Source organism: Triturus cristatus, chromosome 5_1 (assembly GCF_964204655.1).
Source record: "Triturus cristatus chromosome 5_1, aTriCri1.1, whole genome shotgun sequence".
Lineage (NCBI taxonomy): Eukaryota > Metazoa > Chordata > Amphibia > Caudata > Salamandridae > Triturus > Triturus cristatus.
Genome location: NC_140587.1, coordinates 948970124 through 948991757, shown reverse-complemented (window position 1 = coordinate 948991757; position 21634 = coordinate 948970124). Strand labels below are relative to the sequence as shown.

Genomic DNA, 21634 nt, shown 5'->3' with positions numbered 1-21634 from the left:
CATTTCTGTCCACAGATTGACAAAGCAAGAAAGCACGTCAACAAATCTGTTTCTGCTTTCCTCCGTGACTATGGTATGGGTGCCATTTACCACAACAACTTGCGTTATGACATGCAAGACATTTATAGAGGAGATGGTGTGCACTTCAATGATGAAGGGAACAGAGTCTTCCTCTTGAACCTTAGACTCTGCATCGGTACTTACTTGTAGGTACCACTAAAAAAATGACTTCATAAACACAACAGCTCTTTTTAGAGCTCCCTAATTTCTAAACTCTTAATTCGTCATTTCATTTATTCATTTTTATTTTTTTTAACCGTACGCTTACCGTAAGCTTACCGTACGCGTACCCCGTGATTTTTTTAAAAATCAATCAATGTTTTTTTTGTACTTTTCTGTCCTTCTTTGACCCCCTTACAAATGTTAGGGGGTCTGTAACTCTCCTCCTTGCCCCCTTTTCTTGTTTTCACTCTTTTTTTTTCAGAGTGAAACACAGAAAATGGCGGCCGCCGCTTCCTGGTTTCGGCCGATTCGAATGTTTACTAAGATCTAAGAGCCAATCAGAATCGCGCTCGCGCACGCCACCGTACGCTTACGGTAAGCGTACGGTAAGCGTACCGTAAGCGGGCTCAGATATATATATTGATTTAAAGGCTATTTTCTCAGAATCTACTGAACAGATTTACACCAAACCTACAAAAGGAACTTCCTTGACCTAGGGACTACCTCTCTGCCAAATTTTGAGTAATTCTGTTCAGCCGTTCGGGCTGTAGCTCGTTCTAAAGGTCCTATGGAAAAATGCATGGGAAAAACGCGTTTTGGGACCCCCCTTTTATCTCAGCCCCCGCTTGACGGATCCCCCCGAGACTTTCAGGGTAGGAGCGGAGCGTAGCGCCCCACCTATTTTGAGAAATTCGCGAGGATTCGTCGACCGGCGCCAAAGTTATTCAAAATAGAATGTTGAGGTTTTCCTATGGAAACGTGGTCCTAACTATAACTACCTACTGGCGACCGCCAGTAGGTAATATATATATATATATATATATATATATCTATATATATATATATATATATATATATATATTACCTACTGGCGGTCGCCAGTAGGTAGTTATAGTTAGGACCCTGTTTCCATAGGAAATCCGCAACATTCTATTTGGAATAACTTTGGCGCCGGTCGACGAATCTTCGCGAAATTTTCAAAACTAATGGGGCACTACGCTCCGCTCCTACCCTGAAAGTCTCGGGGGGATTCGTCAAGCGGGGGCTGAGAAAAAAGGGGGGTCCCAAAACGCGTTTTTTCCATGCATTTTTCCATAGGACCTTTAGACACAGCTACAGCCCGAACGGCTGAACAGAATTACTTGTAATTTGGCAGAGAGGTAGTCCGCAGGTCAAGGAAGTGCCTTTTGTAGGTCTGGTGTAAATCTGTTCAGTAGTTCCTGTGAAAATAGCATTTAAATCAATATATATATCTGTAAGCGCGCTCCGTGCGCTTACCGTGCGCTTACGGTAAGCTTACCGTACGCGTACGGTGCCGTGCACGAGCGCGATTCTGATTGGTTGTTAGATCAAAGTAAACATTCGAATCGGTCAAAACCAGGAAGTATCGGCCGCCATTTTCTGTCTGTCGCACTGAAAAAAAAAGGTTAATAACATGAAAAGGGGGCAACGAAGAGAGTTGCAGACCCCTAGCGTTCGTCAGGGGGTTCACGAAGGACCAAAAAGTATGAAAAATAAATTTAAAATTTTTTTACAAAAATCGCGTGGTGCGCTTACGGTAAGCTTACCGTACGCGTACGGTAAAAAAAAAAAAAAATTAACAATCACATTTAATATATAAACCTAAGGACCCCCAAGGGAGAAAAAAACAATTGATATTTTGAAAAAAATGGCGAGGCATGCACGGTACGAAATGCGCAACGTGGGCGCTCGGTGCGCCCACAGAGCGCGCACGGTGCGCGAAGCGCACCGTGCGCGCAAAAATTAAAAATAAATACATAACTTAGCATTTAAAAAACCGTACAAATTCACTGAAAAAACCATAGGTTTCACACACGTTATAGTTAGGAATTAGCATTTAAAAAACCTTGCAAATTCACTGAAAAAACCATAGGTTTCACACATGTTATAGTTAGCTGTACATTTCACTCGTAAAAAACCAATGAAATTCCACGTTATAGTTAGTGCAGGCAACTATAACTCACGCGACCGCAATCCTCTGTTGATGCTAATACTGTATCTTTAGCTATACATATATTACAAATATTTATTTTTCATAAAGACACATATGTCATCAGTGATGTAATATCTGACATCATCAGCAGAGGATTGCGGTCGCGTGAGTTATAGTTGCCTGCACTAACTATAACGTGGAATTTCATTGGTTTTTTACGTGTGAAATGTACAGCTAACTATAACATGTGTGAAACCTATGGTTTTTTCAGTGAATTTGCAAGGTTTTTTAAATGCTAATTCCTAACTATAACGTGTGTGAAACCTATGGTTTTTTCAGTGAATATATATATACATTATGTATATGTGTGTGGGTTGGTGGGTGTGTGTGTGTTTGTGTGTTCTTAACACTTTCTAAAAATCACACTGTTTTTGCTATTAATCACGATAACAAAATGCATGCCCCTCAACTTTTTGTGACAAATGCGACGATACCACACAAGTGCCAACATGATGCACAACCAACTATGTCTAACCCTACTGGTCTTTCACAGGCACAAGCTTGACACGTTTTCCATAAGACCTGCCTTTAACAAGCTCCAACATGACCTGTGACTAACTCTGCCCAGCTCTACCAGGTTTGTGATGTGATCCCTCCCATGTCCACCCTCATACCAGCCTTTCACAAGCAGCAACATGATATGTAACCAACAATGCCCTGCCCTATGAGCCTTTCACAGGCAATATTCTTTCAGAGGCTCTGGCCTGATACTTCTGCGAAAATCATTTATATCACACTGGAAGGACACTGACTCTGCTCCATGTTCCAACCCTACCTCTCTTTCATAGGCAAGAGCTGGAAATGAGTTAGGCTGTCCAGTCCTCCATGCCTTTCACAGACCCTAGCTTGCTGTTTCACTACCTCTGCCCCAGAGTAGACCCAGGAGTCTCTCAGAGGCAGAAGTCTGACAAATGTTTGACTTTCCACTATCCCTGCCTATATTTTACAGGCTCCAGTTGGGCACAATACTTTCTTTACCAGCACAGACGTCATTTAGGGGTTGCAGCTGCAACCCCTGGCTTGTCCCTTCCAACCCTTGGCATTGCTTTTGTGACCCCTGGACTCAGAGGCTGCAAAATGAGTTCCAAGAACACAGGTATAGGTTACTTTTTTGGTCATGGGCTCTGACATCTTCTTGTTTACTGCCCATTTTTTTAGTTAAACTAAAGATTATAAGGATGTTAAAGTTAGAAATTAATTTTAAAAAACCTTAAAAATTCACTGAAAAAAACAAAGGTTACACAGACATTATCAAGTCAAGTTTCAAGCTTTATTCGACAGCATGTCATAAAAGCAAATGAACATCCTAACAATACTATAAATACTAAAATAAGATACAATATGTACATTTTTAAGAACTCATTAAATCATAATGCTGGCGAATAACATAATTTTTTTTTAAAAGAGTGAAACATCATCAATGATATAAAAGCAGTTAAAAAAGAATAAAATCTTGGTGTCAAAATTAATCATGCGTTGTGTGGAGTCAGGAATTCATTGGCCAACTTCTAGAGACTTTAAGGTGCGAGAGCGAATTATCCAAGCCCACCCTAAAAATTTTGCGACGGCAATGGCCATACAGGGAGTGCAATCAGATTCAAGTATTCTTAGGGCCTCTTTATACCTGCGTGTTCCCAAGTTTATACACACTGGTTTTAACCACCTATAGCGTGGGTTGGTGTACAGAGGACATACAAACAACAAATGACCTATGTCCTCGATCAAATCTTTACAATGGTGGCACTTATCATCCTGGGTGGATGACCATCTATGGGTGAATGCTTTTACAGGTAGGGACCCAATTCTAAACTGCAAATACAGTTTTCTATCAATGGTCCTTTCTATAATATCCCAATATGCCTCACAAAAGGGTATAGATTTGATATCAAGAAAGCGACCCGTTAGCTTGGCGTTTTGGCCAGAGCTGGAAGCAGATGTCAGGATCATATCCCAGTACATTTTTTTAAAAGTTGACTTAGATGGGAAACTTGAACCATTTGAGTCATTCCATAAATGTCCTAGTTCCAGTTTTATTAACAGGTCTCTAATTTCCTTGAGCCATAAGATGGAATGAAAGCGGTCAGCCCTAATAATATCCTTCAAGGCAATAGCATAATGGGCTAGTTCAGGAGTTGTCAGAATCCGTCTCCAATAAAGGAGTGGGCGTAGTCGTGCCAAATCCTCAATTTTTTTCCTGCCTAGGTCATATGCAAGCGGAACCGTTGGGGTACTTTGGGGAACTCCAACTAGGCAGCGTAAAAACCTGTTTTCTGCCAGTCTTAATTGGTTCAAATTAGCAAAGCCCCACAGTTCCGAACCATACAAGGAGGCACTAATGACTTTCATGTTATAAATTTCTAAGGCAGGGGTAATGGGCTTGGTCAGGGAGGATTTAAATTTAGAGGTAATTGCACCTGCCAGCTGGTGAAATTTTAAGGCAGCCATAGTTAAGACATGGAATATGAAAAATCTTTAAACTTCATAGTTAGAAAATAAAATGTATATTTTACTGAAAAATCCGAAGTTCATAGGGACGTTATCGCTAGGCTAACATTTCACTTATACATAAACCACCGAAATTCAGCAGTTATAGTTACCTGAGCTAACTATAACTTAAGCCCCGGCAATAAACTGCTTATGACCTCACATATTACATTACTTATAAAATGGTCAGTGACATCACTGAAGACATAACTGATGACATCCCAAATGATATATGTGTCTGTGTGACAAATCCACCAAATTCACAAATAAATCTAATCTATACATAAATGCAGTATACATTAATGCACCCATTTGTAGCGGTCTAGTCGTTGACCATCTTACAACACGCAGACCCCAACCCGGAACCCGATACACACAATGTATCACCTTCTGGTCAGGCATGGCCAGAAGGCTTTAAATAAAGGGGCCGGAATCGCTCGGGACTTCCGGTCCGTAACTGTAGCCCAAGTGTCCGTAGTGGTTATTTATCTATGCCCGTTATCTGCCCCTCGGAAGGCCCAACAATGGCGACGAGGGTGTGAGTGTAAATCCCTCACCTCAGCAGCTGCTCTTTTCCCCGTCTGCTGAAGCATCTGCTCCGGCCGCCCTCCTGCGGACCTCCCGTGTGTGGTCAACCGTGGAGCGGCTCGCATCGCGGAGACCCACACAAGAGAAGAGGTACAGGCAAGCAGAAACCGGGAAATAAGCACCAGCAACAGAGGCTACGGACCAAGGGAAGGCCCGTCAGGACACACATCGCAGAGGCTGCCAGGAAGCCGGTAGGTGGTGCAACAACGCACAGCCATGACAGACCAAGCAGGGGCAGCAGCAGCCCCACAGCAAGCAGCAGCGCCAGCCCCAGCAACGCCCATACACTCTCAAGTTAGCACGTTGCCACCGTTTAGCGAGCTAATTGATCCTGCCACTGCATCACCAAGGTGGAACGTGTGGGTTGGCCGGCTGGACAACTATTTCATCGCCACCAGAGAAACGGATGGCGCCGTCAAGAGATCGTTGCTACTGCATTTCGCAGGGGATGAGATATACAAACAATTCACACACCTACCAAACACTGGGGCCCCCACAGATTACGACAAAGCGGTGAGGGCTCTCAATGCCCATTTTGACCCTCAACTAAACCCCAATTATGAATGATTTAAATTGCGACAAGCCCGTCAGAGAGAAGGAGAGTCAATGGATGCATTCCACGCACGCCTGAGAGAGTTGGCTAGCACATGCACGGAAGATGATCAGGTCAAAGAGGTGCGCGCGCAACTCATCCAAGGATGCCAAAACAAAACGTTGAGGATGCTCATTCTTCGACAACCCAGGATCTCCCTGGGAGACATGCTCGTCCTAGCACGGTCACACGACCTGTCCGAGGTCCGATCCACAGAGATGGAGGCGGCACTCATGCCCACAACGAGGGAAGACTTGCTCGAAGTGCGGGATTCCCAATCACTTCTTCAGTGTGTGCCGAGGGGGTATGCGGGGCAGAGGAAGCGCCAGACGATGGCCACTGACGAAAGCAGTGAGGCAACTTTCGCTTGAAGAATCCGACATGGGCAAGTGACCTAAAACGGAGGCGACGCCCTCAACCAACACGTGCGATTGAGATTGCAGGGTGCCCCGTGACGGCCCTCATTGACACCGGAGCATCGGTCAATGTGATGGGGAGCCAACAAAAAGCTAAGCCCCAGACCCCCGCTCACACCATCTAAGGTAAGAATTCTTACGTATGGGAGTCAGACTCCTCTGCCGCTGAAAGGCAAAATGACTGTGCAAGTAAAGTCAGACAATCACGAGATAACAACCACATTCCATGTGGTCGACAAAGAAGCAGATATCCTGGTGGGGAGCCACACCACTGAAGATCTAAGCCTAGTGACGTTTGCAAATGCGGTAAGAGTACTACAAACAGAAGACATCCTGGAGCTGTTACCACAGTTGTTCAAAGGGCTAGGAAGCATGAAACGACCTCCGGTGTGACTGCACATCGACTCGTCAGTAAAGCCCGTGGCCTTAAGACACAGACGCATCCCATTCCATCTACAGCCGCTGGTTGAACAGGAGCTAATCAAATTTGAACAACAAGGGGTGATAGAGAAAGTAACCGGACTAACCCCCTGGATGTCACCCATGGTAATTGCTGAGAAGCCGACTAGCCTGGACAAATCAGGCTTTGCATAGACATGTGCATGCCTAACCAGTCAATAAGACGGGAAAGACACTTGACCCCCTCCGTGGATGATATCCTTGCTGATCTAAATGGGTCCAGGTGGTTTTCTAAACTAGACCTCAATGCAGGATATCACCAGCAGAGATTGGCGGAGGAAAGCAGGTATATAACTACCTTTTCAACACACCTGGGGCTCAGACGATATAAAAGACTACATTTTGGGATATCGTCAGCCGCCGAAATTTTCCAAAACGCCATACGGTAAGTCCTGTCTGGGCTCCAAGGGGTATTAAATGTCAGTGATGACATCTTAATCCACTCAGCGACTCTAGAAGATCATCATCGATGACTCAGGGCCACCCTCCAACGGTTCACGGAGCACGGAGTGACTCTCCATAAAGACAAGTGCCAATTTTTCAAAAAGACCATTGAATTCTTTGGATACGTTTTCAGCCAGGAGGGTGTCAAGGTGGATTCCCGGAAATCGCAGGCAATCCAACTAGCTCCAGGTCCCACAACAGCATCAGAAGTTCGAAGTTTTCTAGGTATGACAACATACTGCGGGAGATTTATACCCAACCTCGCAACAGTAGCAGAGCCGTTGAGAAACCTCGCCAAGAAAGACAGCGTGTGGAAGTGGGGCCCAGAGGAACAGGAAGCGTTCAGCAAGGTGAAATTCACGTTGTTAGGAAAAACGACTATGGCATACTTCGATACCAAGCGACCAACTGACCTAGGCCTCGGAGCTCTGCTGTCCCAAGAAACAGACCCAGGAACATGGGTCCCACTAGCGTTCGCCAGCAAGTCACTGACGGCAACAGAAACAAGATATTCCCAAATTGAACGGGAAGCGTTGGCCATCAAGTGGGCCTGCAACCATTTTCATTTATATCTGAGTGGACACCCGTTCCGGGTAGTAACGGATCACCAACCGCTTGTTCCACTATTCAAAGGAACTGCGCCTCACCCACCGCCACGGATCGAAAGATGGGCGATTCAACTCCAGCACTATCAGTTTGATCTAGTCTACAGGCCTGGTGCCAATAATCCAGCGAATTTCCTATCACGGCATCCAGCTGTCGCCCCAGCAGAAACGGGCGACCAAGAGCAACTAACGGAGGAGTTTGTCAGCATGGTCACACAGTGGGCGTGCCCAAAAGCCCTAACATCGTCAGAAAATGAGACCCATACCAAGTCGGGTCATGGTTTTAAATAAAGTACTAGGAGCAATTTGGAAAAGGCTCGTGGACTGGGTTTCTCCATGACATCAGTGGATGGACCGAAATAGACCGAGCTCGCCTTGGGAAGATGTGGCGAGTCCATGAAGAACTAAGCGCTGCAGCCAACGGAGTAGTGCTGAGAGGCTCGCGCATTGTCATACCCCTGACCCTCCAGGATCGGATAACTGCCCTAGCTCATGATGAGGGTCACCAAGGCACCAGACTGATGAAAGCCCGGTTGAGGGAGAAGATTTGGTTCCCGAACCTAGAAGAGAATGTAGAAGACTTTGTACGCAGGTGCCGGGCCTGTCAGCTCACGGGAGGCTCGGAGGCTCCAGCTCCGGTGATAACAGAAGAGCCAGCACCGTCACCCTGGTCGTGGATCAGTCCCGACTTTGGAAGCTTCCCCGACGGGAGAGTGACCGCGGTCCTGATAGATGGGTACACAAAATACCCCGTGTTGGAAGTACTACCATCGACTGCATTCGACCACCTACTACCGCTGTTGGACAAGACATTCGCACTGTTCGGACTACTACATGTTGTCAAAACAGAAAATGGTCCCCATTCCTAGGGCACGAATTTAAGGATTTTCTGGCGCGACTAGGCGTCAAAAATCATCGCATTACGCCGCAGTGGCCGCAAGCAAACGGAGAGGTGGAGAGATTCATGCAGACGCTGAACAAAGTATTACGCATATCCATGGCCGAACAGTCCGATCCGGAAGTCGCACTCCAGAGATTCCTAAGGGAATATCATAGCACACCACACTGCACCACTCATAGGTCCCCGTGGTCACTGATGCTGGCTGGGCAAAGGCGAGACAACATTCCCGTACCAGAGAACTGGGAACCTGAACCGTATGACCCGGCAAGCACGCAGGCAAGGAGGTCAGCCAACAATGACAGAGCGAGTAGGCGGAGAAGAGCAAAGGTCCGACCGATGGCACCAGGGTGTGTTGTCCTTGTGAGAAATCGTCGCAGCAGAGGAAAGTTCCGCACACCCTATGAACCAGGGCTGTGGCTAGTCAAAGTCGTGAGAGGCACTGCTGTGACAGTCGAAAAAGGTGGAGAAGTCATCACACTAAACATATCCTGGTTCAAGAGGGTGCCTAACTCGGAAGTGGAGAGACCAATAGTCGAGGAAGTCCCTAGCGGAAGTAATGAGCAGCCCGATGGAAGTCAGAGTGTTACAGTTGGCCCGAGTATGAACGTAGCGGCTCCAGAAAGCACAAGAGAGCTCAGGACAGCAGGACAGTCGGGATAGAAGGGCCAGTGAACCTGAGAGATGACAGTCAACGACATCGTTACAATATGAGACCCCATCCGAAGCCCAGTCAAAAGCTTATTGACTATGTGTGTTAAAGTTATCCTTGTTTGTCGTTTGAACTGATTTGGGAAGGGATGTAGCGGTCTAGTCGTTGACCGTCTTACAACATGCAGACCCCAACCCGGAACCCGATACACACAATGTATCACCTTCTGGCCAGGCGTGGCCAGAAGGCTTTAAAGAAAGGGGCCGGAGTCGCTCGGGACTTCCGGTCCGTATCTGTAGCCCAAGTGTCCGTAGTGGTTATTTATCTATGCCCATTATCTGCCACCCGGAAGGCCCAACACCCATTGTCTCCAAGGTGACTTGAGCATACATTGTCAAAAGTAAATGGCAAGCCTGAAAGCCACTTCACCAATGAAATGGTTCATTAGATACATATCTTTCGAAAACCCTCTACTGGAATACAAACAAGAGCTTCTTTGTGAGAATCAAAAGCGATTGAATGTAGCGCCATTTTATAAGTACACAGGGAGTCTGCTTTGTTCCACATCCCATTTTCTCATCATTTCTCACATCGCTGGGTCCATATTTTCGAAAGGGGGTTGGCACACAACTCCGAGGTGGCCAGTCTTGACGTCACCGCTAGTCTTTCATTTCTGCTTAGTTTACAGAAAATCTAAAAGCTGCAGGCACAAAAGAAATAAATGACGTCTTTAATTGATTGTGACTGGAAGTAAATCATTACCAGTCGCTCTAGGATACCGCTGCACGACGCCTCGCTTGATGAAACACTGGATGTTTACATGTAAATCTGACAAATATTTCTGTCTCTGTGCTAGTTCCTGCGGGAACCTTTAAATATTGTATGTGGCCTCCGCGCAAGCATGTCTGCCAAGCAGCATTTGTTAAAACAAGTCCAAGTTGCCATTTGCCGTTTACAGCGAGCACGGATTTCTCTTGGCGGAGACACGTCTAGTTGTTCTCGAACTTGAGGGAGTTGGAACACGTTCAGGAAGGTGATAGAAGTGATGATTAGGGTTTTAAAGGGCCTAACGAGAGGCCATAGGCCTATAGTTCCTCTGCCAAAAAAAAACCTCGGACTTCTACTGGTATTCTTCAGTACAGTGTTTGCCATGCAACTTGCCTCTGCTCAAAAATAGTCCAATGTGCTGACGAAGAGCTTCTTCTGTACAATATACACGTACCCAGTGAAGTCATTCTATAAATTATATTCAATGAACAAGAGGCATTCAATGGCACGCTTAACCAGACAGTCGCCAACGCTTTCGCCCTCATTTTTGAACAGTGTGGGACATTCAATGTTTTAATCAGTGGTGGGCATATTTTTTATTATTATTTTTAATGCATAGTGAGTGAATAGCAAACGCTTGGCAATTGCGCCTGTTTAGCTGTGTTTGCATCTGGCTGTTCATGATTTTTTTTTTTAGATCAGAAATGCCTGCAGCACTAGTATTCCTTTTTCCTTACACTAAGGAATGAGAGGGATGGGAATACTTCTAAGGTCTAGAACTGTCAAGGGGTTAGGTAATGTGATTACTTACCATTGTGGTAACTGGATTACATTAGGTGCAATACCCGAGCTGTGACAGTGTTTGAAACCAAGTTTCCCAGCAGGGGCGTAGCTTAAGGATGAGTTTGGGGTGTTACTCCCCCCTAATAAATGTTTTTTCAGATAGATAGTTGGGTACAGGGGCTTTCAGCTGGGTCTGGTGAGATGTCAGTCGGATTTCCCCAGGGATTATTGCATACACACAGATAAAAATGCACACACACTCTCTGTTTTGAAAGTCCTATGAATATTGAATATTTCACAAAATATGATTTTCTCTCCTAGTACCCCTGCCAATCCACATTCATCCACCTTTCTACTGCATCATGCTCCCTGCTTGTCCTATAATGTATTTAAACATTATATGCAAGCCCAGTTGTCGGAAAATCTGAAGCTCAACCCCCCCAGACCCCCAACCTTACTGATCAAGCCACACCCTGTTCCCCGGCAGAGAAGCGCCTGTGTGACATTTGCCTCCTGGGAAGGTGACCCATCTAGGATTCACTGCTGGGAAAATTGGTTTTGAAAGCCCTGTCAAGGGTCAGGGCAATGCAATTCCCATAATGCAATTATCACCAAGTGGAGTGGAGCAACCTTAATTCCACTCCCCAGGAAGAAGAAAAACTGAACTTCACATGCTTTGAAATCCACCCAAAAATGTTGGCGACCCTATTGCTGATACTGCACCGATGACTTCTTTCACAGCCGTGGCAGTCATTTCTGGCTGCTCTAGTCTGAGTTGACCACAATCAAATGGGGAATTACAATGGAAATCAGTGTGTCCATTCTGCAAGTAATTCCCAAATTTCCGAGGACTTCTTCTGCGAGGGTATAGGAAGTAAATATGTCTTTGAATTCCCAGATGGTGTGGTAATGCAGTCCGCACACTTACAGCAGAATAAGGAATCAGCCCGTAAATCCTTTTCCCAAACAAATGTGAAATTCCTAGCACAAGAGAATGATGGGATTACACTGCTCCCTTATCTCACCTTTTGTTTTACAGCTACACGCTTTACCTTGGCAGAAAGTAGCCTTGCATTAGAAAACCTCATAATCTATGTATGTGAGTCTCGGTTGACTCAAGGAGATGTTTGTGAGCAGCCGGAATACATTTGATCCTAGATATGGGCACATGTTCAACGTCTACAAATGGATTTATCGTGTTTGCTGCTTGAACTGGACATGGAACAAACCGCTCCTCCTTGTCTGTAACCAGCCTGTGGCTTCTATGATGTGTAAGTCAAAGGATGAATTTGTCAACAATAAGACAGACTCCTCTGACGCCTACAAGAAGTTGGAACAAGTTTATTCAGCAAAAGAAGCAAAGAGCGATATCCCTACACAACGTGACAGCATTTCCCCTCTATTAGCTGTGAGCATGTAATGCTAACCCCTCTCCAATTTGTATGACATTTTATAGATTTTCTTAATACGTACTGGAAGCGAGAGTACACGTGAGAGAAACCGAAACTCCGATAACAGGTGCACATTTTCCCCGTGAGAAGAACGAACAAGCATTTGCAATGCAATAGGTCTCGCATTTGCGAAAATTTGAACTATTGGCATTGTAAATGACAATGCCTTTTATTTATGTGCTTTGCAAACCTGCAAGAGATGCGTAAACACACACTTTGTACATATAGTCATTGCTTAGGAGAAGCAATGCTGCCAGTAACTGCACCTCTTTTACTGCCAGCCTTGCTTCTCATAAGCAAGGACTATTAGTTTAAAGTGCGTTTACACAACGCTTCCAGGTTTTGTCATTTACAATGTCAATAGCTCAAACTGCTGCAAAATGCGAGATCTATTGCATTGCAAATGCTTGTTTCTTTTTACTGGGAGGCGAGTGACAATTAGGCTACATGAAGTCCCTCAAATGCCATTGCTTTGAGACCCGTTTGCCTCAGAATCATCGAGGGTGTGATGATGGCTAGGGAAAAATGGTAAAGCACCCCTGCACTTACAAGCTTCAGTCCACAGAATGTGGAATGATCATGCAGCCTTTTTCCACATGGTCATCTCCATTATTAGCTCAGAGCACGTGGTATATGGACAGCCAGGACAGACACCAGGGGGAGCATTCCACGTGTTGGAGAAAGGGATCGGTGGGGGCTGGTCTGTATCTGTGTCCGCAGCTCACCTAAGTGCATCAAATATATATATATCAGACCCAGTGTTCCCATACTAGGTAATTTAATGTGCTAAATCACCAAGGCTCAATAAATAGGATGGAACGGTTTTCTGGAAATAATCTGTAACGTAGAGGAGAGTGGGTTCAATAGGCGACATGACACAGGTGATGTCCTTGGCAGGGGATAGATAGTCTTATAACAGCAATTACTTCCACAAAGAGGGGCACATCAAGGTGTTGGAGATTTTCCTGCAAGTTGATATGCTAAGTGCATTTCTACCACACTAATAACCTCTGTGCGCTATGACCTTGTATTTAAAGAACAGAGGTAAACACAATGGTCTACATGTGATAAACATCCACATTTTAAATATAGTAATAAAACACCCACAGCAGTATTCATTTTTACTGGAAGAGAGACACTTTACGCTGCTACACTCTATGCACATACCTCGAAGGCCAGGGCTGTTTTATCGTAAGCATTTGGCACTCTTCGCTGGATTGCCCGTGCCTCAACTGGACCATTTTGCACACTTGGCAGCGGATTAACGTTGGGCTGTGCGTAGGGACCCAGGAGGGTGTCCTTGGGCATAGCTTGTGACTTGCAGACCTGAACGTAGGGCACAGGTATCATGCCCATGCAGCCGTCTGACCTCTGCGCCGTCCACCACTGCTCCTCCGGCTTGGCTAGCACCTTCAGCAACTCACCCTTTTTAAAGGGCAGGTCTTCTTCATCATTGCCTGAAAAGTCATACAGAGTCCTGACCCACTCTCCTCCATCATCTCCATCAGAGGGCGGTCTCAGAGGCACCCCAGGACCCCCGCGTGGGGGCAAGCTCCTGGAGACAGGCTCAATCAGGGTAGTAGTGTCCAAATAGTGGATTTTGTAGAACTCCAAAAGGGAAGGCAGGCCATCAAACTCCTGATCTCCAATTTTCAGTCTGCCAGGCACACTGTTAATGATGTAGTGTGATACCTGGTGGGCAAAGAACAAAAATAAGGAATGTGGCCAACATTAAGAGGGCAACAGCATCAAAATGGCAAGAAATACTTTGAATAATGTTCTTAGTCCAGGAGGAAGGTATAGAAGTCTACTGCTCCAATTTCGGCAACAGCATGGTCACTAATGTTGGTGACTTAATAGAGATGAAAAATCCGAGACCTACAACTAACACGCAGATGTCTAAAATATACACTGAGCCATTCGTGGGCTACGTTTCTATGAGGGAAACAGCTCACATGGTCAATAAATAAATTAAAAAAGCCATATCCTACCGAACAAAACCCAACTGCCGATCAGCAAATCCCATTTAAAAAGAAGCCCAAACAAAGCCATATCCTACCAAACAAACGCCCAACTGCGATCGACATGGAAAATTGCAGAAAAGTTAAACCAGGACAACACTCAGATGGCGGCCAGCATGGCAGGGTCCCGCCACACAGTCACCATGCCGCCAACGGAGGGGCCCCCACGCAGGAGGAGAAACAGCGCGGGGGGGCGGTCCGGCGGACCCACAAAGCACCAAACAACACAGAACGAGGAGGTGAGCGGGGCGGGGGGGCAGGGGGGGCCGCACGATGAAAAAGGCGGTGGTGGGAGCATCAGAGCCCTGGACGGGATGAGGGCGGGAAGGAAGCTGCAGGTAGCTACAACAGAAACACTGGTCTCTAACAGGTGGGGGCAGCGGCGATGGCGAGGTGTGTGTGTGCACGTTAGGCAGCCGCGGATGCGGTGAGGGGGGTCGGCAGCGGCGGGGTGTGTGCGCGCACGTGTGTGTGTGTGTGCGTGTGCGTCTGCGCAAGCGTGTCCACAGACTCCGATGGCTGAGCGTGCCCTGGTCTTTCTCTCTTGGGAGCAAACACGGCAACAATAAGTCTCGTCGGCGGCAGCGCTTCGCGCTGCAACGCCAGCGAGACCTAAAAAGGTGTAAGTATGTAAACTTCCAGACGCTGATCTATTCTTTTTTGTCTCCTTGATTAGCGGTGCCAAGAAGGAGGGTGAAATTAAAAATACCACAAGCGAGATAACAAACAGGCTATACACAACATAAGAGGACAAAAATGGCAGCAAATACATCAACCTGGCAATGGCTAATTGGGTGATTACAAAGCAATCTCGTGCAGGGTCTCAGATTAAACGATTAGCATGCATATCCTGTTTGAAAATTCAAGTGTGCTCGCTTTTTTGTTCATCAGATGAATTATTGACACTTTTCAGCACCAGCATCATCTTGTCCTTTCTTCAATCCTTGGACTCTGAGGACTGATGAGAGATTCAACATCATCTCCAATATCTCCTCCTGGGGTTGTAGACACAAGTCTGTAGCTGTTACCACTCCAGTTGCCAGGCATTACCTCTAGAGCTATCCGAGTGCAGGCCACTGCATTTATTTTTATGAGCTTGCTATCTGACAAGATTACTGCCCTGGCACAAGATGTGGGGCTGGAGAGCAGCACCCAGACAGCCTGTCATAACCCTTGAACACTTTAACAAAGGGCCGTCTACCACCCACTTTGAAAATGTATATTTTCTTTGTTTTACAGCTGTTTTAAGGTCCACTTTGGGTGTTACTTCAAACGGCTCAGAGGTAAACAAAATTACTAGACAACCATGGCACGGCCTGCAGGGTGTGGCTTCTCAGCTCTCCTCCTATGGTGTTTCTGCTGGAGCTTGCATTAATATATATGCATGGAGTTACTGCTACACAGCTTGCTGGGTCCTTTGGTGTATGTTGAAGCACTGCATTGCACATTGGGACCATGCTATGAGTACTGATGGTACGTACACTAGTCAGGTCTACATGTGGTAGTATCACTGTAGCTATTTAGATCTGAAGTATTATTCACCCAACATACATATTACGTTGAACATTTGGTTGAACTCTAAGTTAACTTCTGCACGTCATTAGAACTCTGTTTAGTGTGTTCTACGACAATGCGGGGAAGACTAAAGCTTACATTAGGTTAGGTAGGTTTTGGCTTGCATTAGGTTAGGTTGGTTTTGGCTTGCATTAGGTTCAGTAGGTTGTTGGCTTCCATTAGGTTAGGTTGGTTTTGGCTTGCATTAGGTTCAGTAGGTTTTGGCTTGCATTAGGTTAGATTGGTTTTGGCTTGCATTAGGTTCAGTAGGTTTTGGTTTCCATTAGGTTAGGTTGGTTTTGGCTTGCATTAGGTTCAGTAGGTTTTGGCTAGCATTAGGTTAGATTGGTTTTGGCTTGTATTAGGTTAGGTTGGTTTTGGCTTACATTATGTTAGGTTGGTTTTGGCTTGCATTAGGTTCAGTAGGTTTTGGCTTGTATTAGGTTAGGTTGGTTTTGGCTTGCATTAGGTTCAGTAGGTTTTGGCTAGCATTAGGTTAGATTGGTTTTGGCTTGTATTAGGTTAGGTTGGTATTGGCTTGCATTAGGTTAGGTAGGTTTAGGCTTGCATTAGGTTCAGTAGGATGTGGCTTGCATTAGATTAGGTTGGTTTGGCTTGCATTAGGTTAGGTTGGTTTTGGCTTGCATTAGGTTCAGTAGGTTTTGGCTTCCATTAGGTTAGGTTGGTTTTGCCTTGCATTAGGTTCAGTAGGTTTTGGCTTGTATTAGTTTAGGTTGGTTTTGGCTTGCAATAGGTTCAGTAGGGTTTAGCTTGCATTAGCTTAAGTTGGTTTTGGCTTGCATTAGGTTAGGTTGGTGTTGGCTTACATTAGATTAGGTAGGTTTAGGCTTGCATTAGGTTCAGTAGGTTTTGGCTTGCATTAGGTTAGGTTGGTTTGGCTTGCATTAGGTTAGGCTGGTTTTGGCTTGCATTAGGGTAGGTTGGGATTGGCTTACATTAGGTTAGGTAGGTTTAGGCTTGCATTAGGCTGAGTAGGTTTTGGCTTGCATTAGATTAGGTTGGTTTGAATTGCATTAGGTTAGGTTGGTTTTGGCTTGCATTAGGTTAGGTAGGTTTTGGCTTGCATTAGGTTAGCTTGGTTTTGGCTTGCATTAGGTTAGGTAGGCTTTGACTTGCATTAGGTTAGGTAGGTTTTGGCTTGCATTAGGCTAGGTTGGTTTTGGCTTACATTAGGTTAGGTTGCTTTTGGCTTGAATTAGGTTAGGTATGTTTTGGCTTGCATTAGGTTTGGTTGGTTTTGGCTTGCATTAGGTTAGGTTTGTTTTGGCTTGCAGTAGGTTCAGTAAGTTTTGGCTTGCATTAGGTTAGGTTGGTTTTGGCTTGCATCAGGTTAGGTTGGTTTTGGCTTACATTGGGGTAGGTAGGTTTTGGCTTGCATTAGGTTAGGTTGGTTTTGGCTTGCATTAGGCTAGGTTGGTTTTGGCTTGCATTAGGTTAAGTTGGTTTTGGCTTAAACGATTAGCATGCATATCCTGTTTGAAAATTCAATTGTGCTCGTTTTTTGTTTAACAGATGATTTGACACTTTCCAGCACCAGCATCATTGTGTCCTTTCTTCACTCCTTGGACTCTGAGGACTGATGAGAGATTCAACATCATCTCCAATATCTCCTCCTGGGGTTATAGACACAAGTCTGTAGCTGTTTCCACTCTAGTTGCCAGGCATTACATCTAGAGCTATCCGAGTGCATTAGGTTAAGTTGGTTTTGGCTTACATAAGGTTAGGTAGGTGTTGGCTTGCATTAGGTTAGGTTGATTTTTGGATTACAAAAGGTTAGGTAGGTTTTGGCTTTCATTGGGTTAGGTTGGTTTTGGCTTACATTAGGTTAGGTTGGTTTTGGATTGAATTAGGTTAGGTAGGTTTTGGCTTGCATTAGGTGAGGTTGGTTTCGGCTTGCATTAGGTTAGGTAGGTTTTGGCTTGCAATAAATTCAGTAGGTGTTGTGGTTTGACACAATTAATAAAGATCCTATGGATATCCAACTGCATCAGCTGGCACGGTATCAAGATTTCACCTAAAGGTTCCAAAAGCTTGGACGACCTGGTAAGCTCACCAGGGTGAAGAATGTAGCATAAAAAAGTATCCTGTTCTGTCCAAAATGTTTTTACCACATCTATACCGTACTGCTAACATAACTAAATATGTCCAGTAAGACTAATTATTTAATACGTCTTTCCTTTCACTAGTTACAAATAAGATAATGAATAACATCATATCTTTGGTCTTTTTTATATTCATCTTAGATAAAATTAGATCCTGGCATAAATACAGGTTCTTCCTCACCAAAGATATTCTAGTGTTACAAAAGGTATAACGGAGGGAATCCACAAGGAATAAGGTTCATAACTCCCACTCCTTTCAGATCTAAGGTAAGTGAGTGGGTGTGGTGCAGCACTCATCCATGGCAGTTGCTCTTATTATGAAATGATTGTCCATTGTTAGAACATCTCCTTGACGGTCATGTATAGCAGGGCTGGCTCCTCCATTTGAGCAGGGGAGAGTCACCCACACAAGCCCCAGAGCTGAAAAAAAAATGGTAATAACGTTTATTCATTTCCATTTTATTTTTTAGGAGTCCGTCCTGAAGTAAGTGTCATGATGAGGTGGGGCCAGCACTGCCAAGTGGCAGAGGCAGGGAGCTATGTGCTTTAAAATGCGCATGTCTCTTTGGCCGGCTGTCTTGGGACGGCGAGCCATGCACAGCTGGGTTAGAAAGCACTGGGAGAGTCTGCTCTGTCCAATCCTGGTACTGCTTTCATGCTGTGAGAGCAGCAGCAGGATTGGGTAGTGTAGTTTCCTGCATTGGGAGCTTCCTGGAAGACACCAGAGGGAAGAAGACATTGTGCTGCAAGAAAGGATGGGAAGTTTCTTTTATTTATTATTTAGTTTTTTGTTGTCGTGCCCCCCTCACCTCCCACCCTTGGTCCATGCCAGCACCACTGCACTTATACCAACCCTTCCCCTTGCATTCACACAAGCACACGTATTACACTATAGTCCGACCCTGCACCCATGCAGGAACATTGGCCCCCCACTCTGCACTCACACAGGCAAGCTCCTCGCCCTGTCGTCATGCAGGCATGCCTTTCACCCTGTTCTTATTTATTTATTTAGTGTTTTGTATAGCGCAAACATGACCCCTGAGGGTATCAGAGCGCTTTACAGCAGTTGTAATTACATTAATCACAAGAATTAACAAAAAATCAAGTTAGATACAAAAAGGATCATGCACACCTGAGAGAAGAGTCGACAATCGTTCTCACAGAAATCAACCTCCACTCCTAGAGACTCCTCTCACCCTGCACTCAATCAATCAATCAAACTAAGCTTTATTTGGTTGTGGGAAAACAATCATAAAAGCACAATAAAATGCAATTACAAGAGCAATTCATATTTAAAACGAGTTAATCGGAGTTCTTTTACTCGGAATTTATAAAAATTTCCATAAGATAAAACTTTGCTAAAACTAACAGAACCCCCTTTGCTAAAAAATACAAGCTAAAACAGATTCAAATCAGTTATAAAATATATTCAAAAAACGATTGTGCATTTAAAAAATTAATACCCATATCACATATCACCGGTCACCCTGCACTCAAAAAGGCAGAAATCACTTTTTACTCACGCAGACAGACCCCTGCCGCGGTAAACAACCTTTACAACGAAACTTTTACAACGCACTGCCATTACAACAAAACTTTTACAACGAACGCGATGTAACCACGCGATGCCATTACAACGCAAGTCTTTACATCGACTTGTGCTAGATGGCGTGCTAACATTACAAATAGTGTAGTTTACTATCCCAACACCTTCCCTACTGTTAAGTGGACTGGAGTTGGAATAGTAAATTACGCTTTTCTAATGTTAGCACGCTAGCGCAAGTCGATGTAAAGACTTGCATTGTAATGGCATTGCGTGGTTACATCGCGTTCCTTGTAAAAACTGCGATGTAACTGCACGCGTTGTAAAGACTCGCGTTGTTACGTCATACATCCCCCTGCCGCACTCCATCAGGCACACTGCGCACCCATGCTTCACACACACAGGCATGCCTCTCAGCCTGCACCCGGACAGGCCACGCCAAATCTACCCATGGAGCTCATGAGCCCCGAAGACCACCTGAGCCTAATGCAATGCCTAGTCAATGCTTTGAGAGGTGTCCTGAGGGACCTAGGGGACCTCATATAGTTTTGGGGAACTCAGACAAACACAAAGCGCCTAGACAGAGGAGAGGACCACTCAGACAATAGAGTGCGAGGGACAGCTCAGAGGAGAAACAGCACAAGAGGCACAATGACGGATCAGGTGAGTCAAATAAAGTGAGTTCAGCCAACAAGCAGTAGGGAACACCTCCAGCAAAAGGGATGGTGTCACAACGATGCCAAAATAGAGATGGCAAAACCCGAAACAGGGGTGGCAGCTGAAGAGGGGGCAGCTAAGCAGGTGAGGTGATACAAAAATGAACAGCTCAGGCAACAGAAAGTTCAGTGGAGCTCAGGCAACAGGCAAATGACTCCTCTGGCCATGCCGAGGACAAGGGTGACAACTGTTAAACTGTACCAGGTAAGTGTGCGGGCCAGTAGAAACACATTTCACATTCTTCTGTATCTCGCTGGCCACACTCGAAAGGTTATCAACACAAGCACGACAGGCAAAAGGCAGAGCAGTCAGAACAACCGTGAGAAGGGACGAGCCCACTCAAGAGCCAGAGGCCCCTCATGGAAAAAACACAACCTCAAAACACTTCAAACCTGACTGAACGATGAAACGAAGGGCGGTGGCAGCAACTTGAGACAGCTCAGAATAAAGTGAGACACCACAGGGAGAAGTTAGTTCGTTAAGGAAGGTATTGGAACGAGTTGTATCAGGGGAACGACTGATCAATTGCACACAGCCTGGGACTGTGGTTCAGGCGAGGCACCAGCCGTGCGCGCTGTCCTCCCAAAGTTTACTTTCATTATGCACTAAAAAACGAAAAGCCAGTGGTCTACCAAAACTCAGTAAATACTTCATACTGAAGTTGTACATTGCACCTAAAACAGAAAGCAACCACGGATCATTTCACCTCGCATGGGTTCCTGAAAGCATTATGAAGAGGCAACCATGCAGGAAAACAAAGCCACCTTCCATTCTCTCTACTTACCTGCGGCTGGTTGAGCATGCAGGGACTAGAGCTGGGAAGGAGGGGCTGGGGCACTCAGGGGCAGCCTGCAGAAATATTGACTGAAAGCAGCAGGGGTTGTGGCTGGACCGGCAAAGAGGTGGACGGCCAATGCACTTCATAATAAGAACTAATAACCATCACACTCCTTCAAGTGTGACAATCTAGACTGGCACCCCCAAAGCTAGAAGATTGACCTGGCCAGCTGTATTAGTATTTTTTAATGTATATCGGAATAGTAAACAACTGTTGTGCGCAACTCTAAATCAGACAAACAGCGCCACCATGTGGCAGACTGGCATAAGTGCCATTGTTGACAATTAATTTGCTGAGGCCAGCACCAGAAACCAATGGCTGCAATTAAGCCCTGGAACAGCTGACACTGCTTCGTTTTCCATGAGTCAGCCCTCGCAGTCACTGCGGTTGGACAGGTACAAGAAGAACAGGCAGGCAAGACCAGGAACACGGGTGGCAGCCTAATAGGTGGGTAGAAAGAAG

General features: G+C 45.4%; 1 protein-coding gene across 1 annotated transcript in view; it reads right to left on the bottom strand.

Moving 5' to 3' along the window:
* Positions 1-21247, bottom strand: part of LOC146832707 (adapter molecule crk-like) — a 142666-nt gene extending 121419 nt beyond the window's left edge. The window contains exons 1-2 of the mRNA XM_085604172.1: positions 21119-21247; positions 13544-14068 (exon numbers count right to left, since the gene is read on the bottom strand). Of these exons, the coding sequence (XP_085460298.1) occupies positions 13544-14068; positions 21119-21136 (543 nt within the window). The 5' untranslated portion in view covers positions 21137-21247. The remainder of the gene's footprint in view (positions 1-13543; positions 14069-21118) is intronic.
* Positions 21248-21634: the final 387 nt, after the last annotated feature.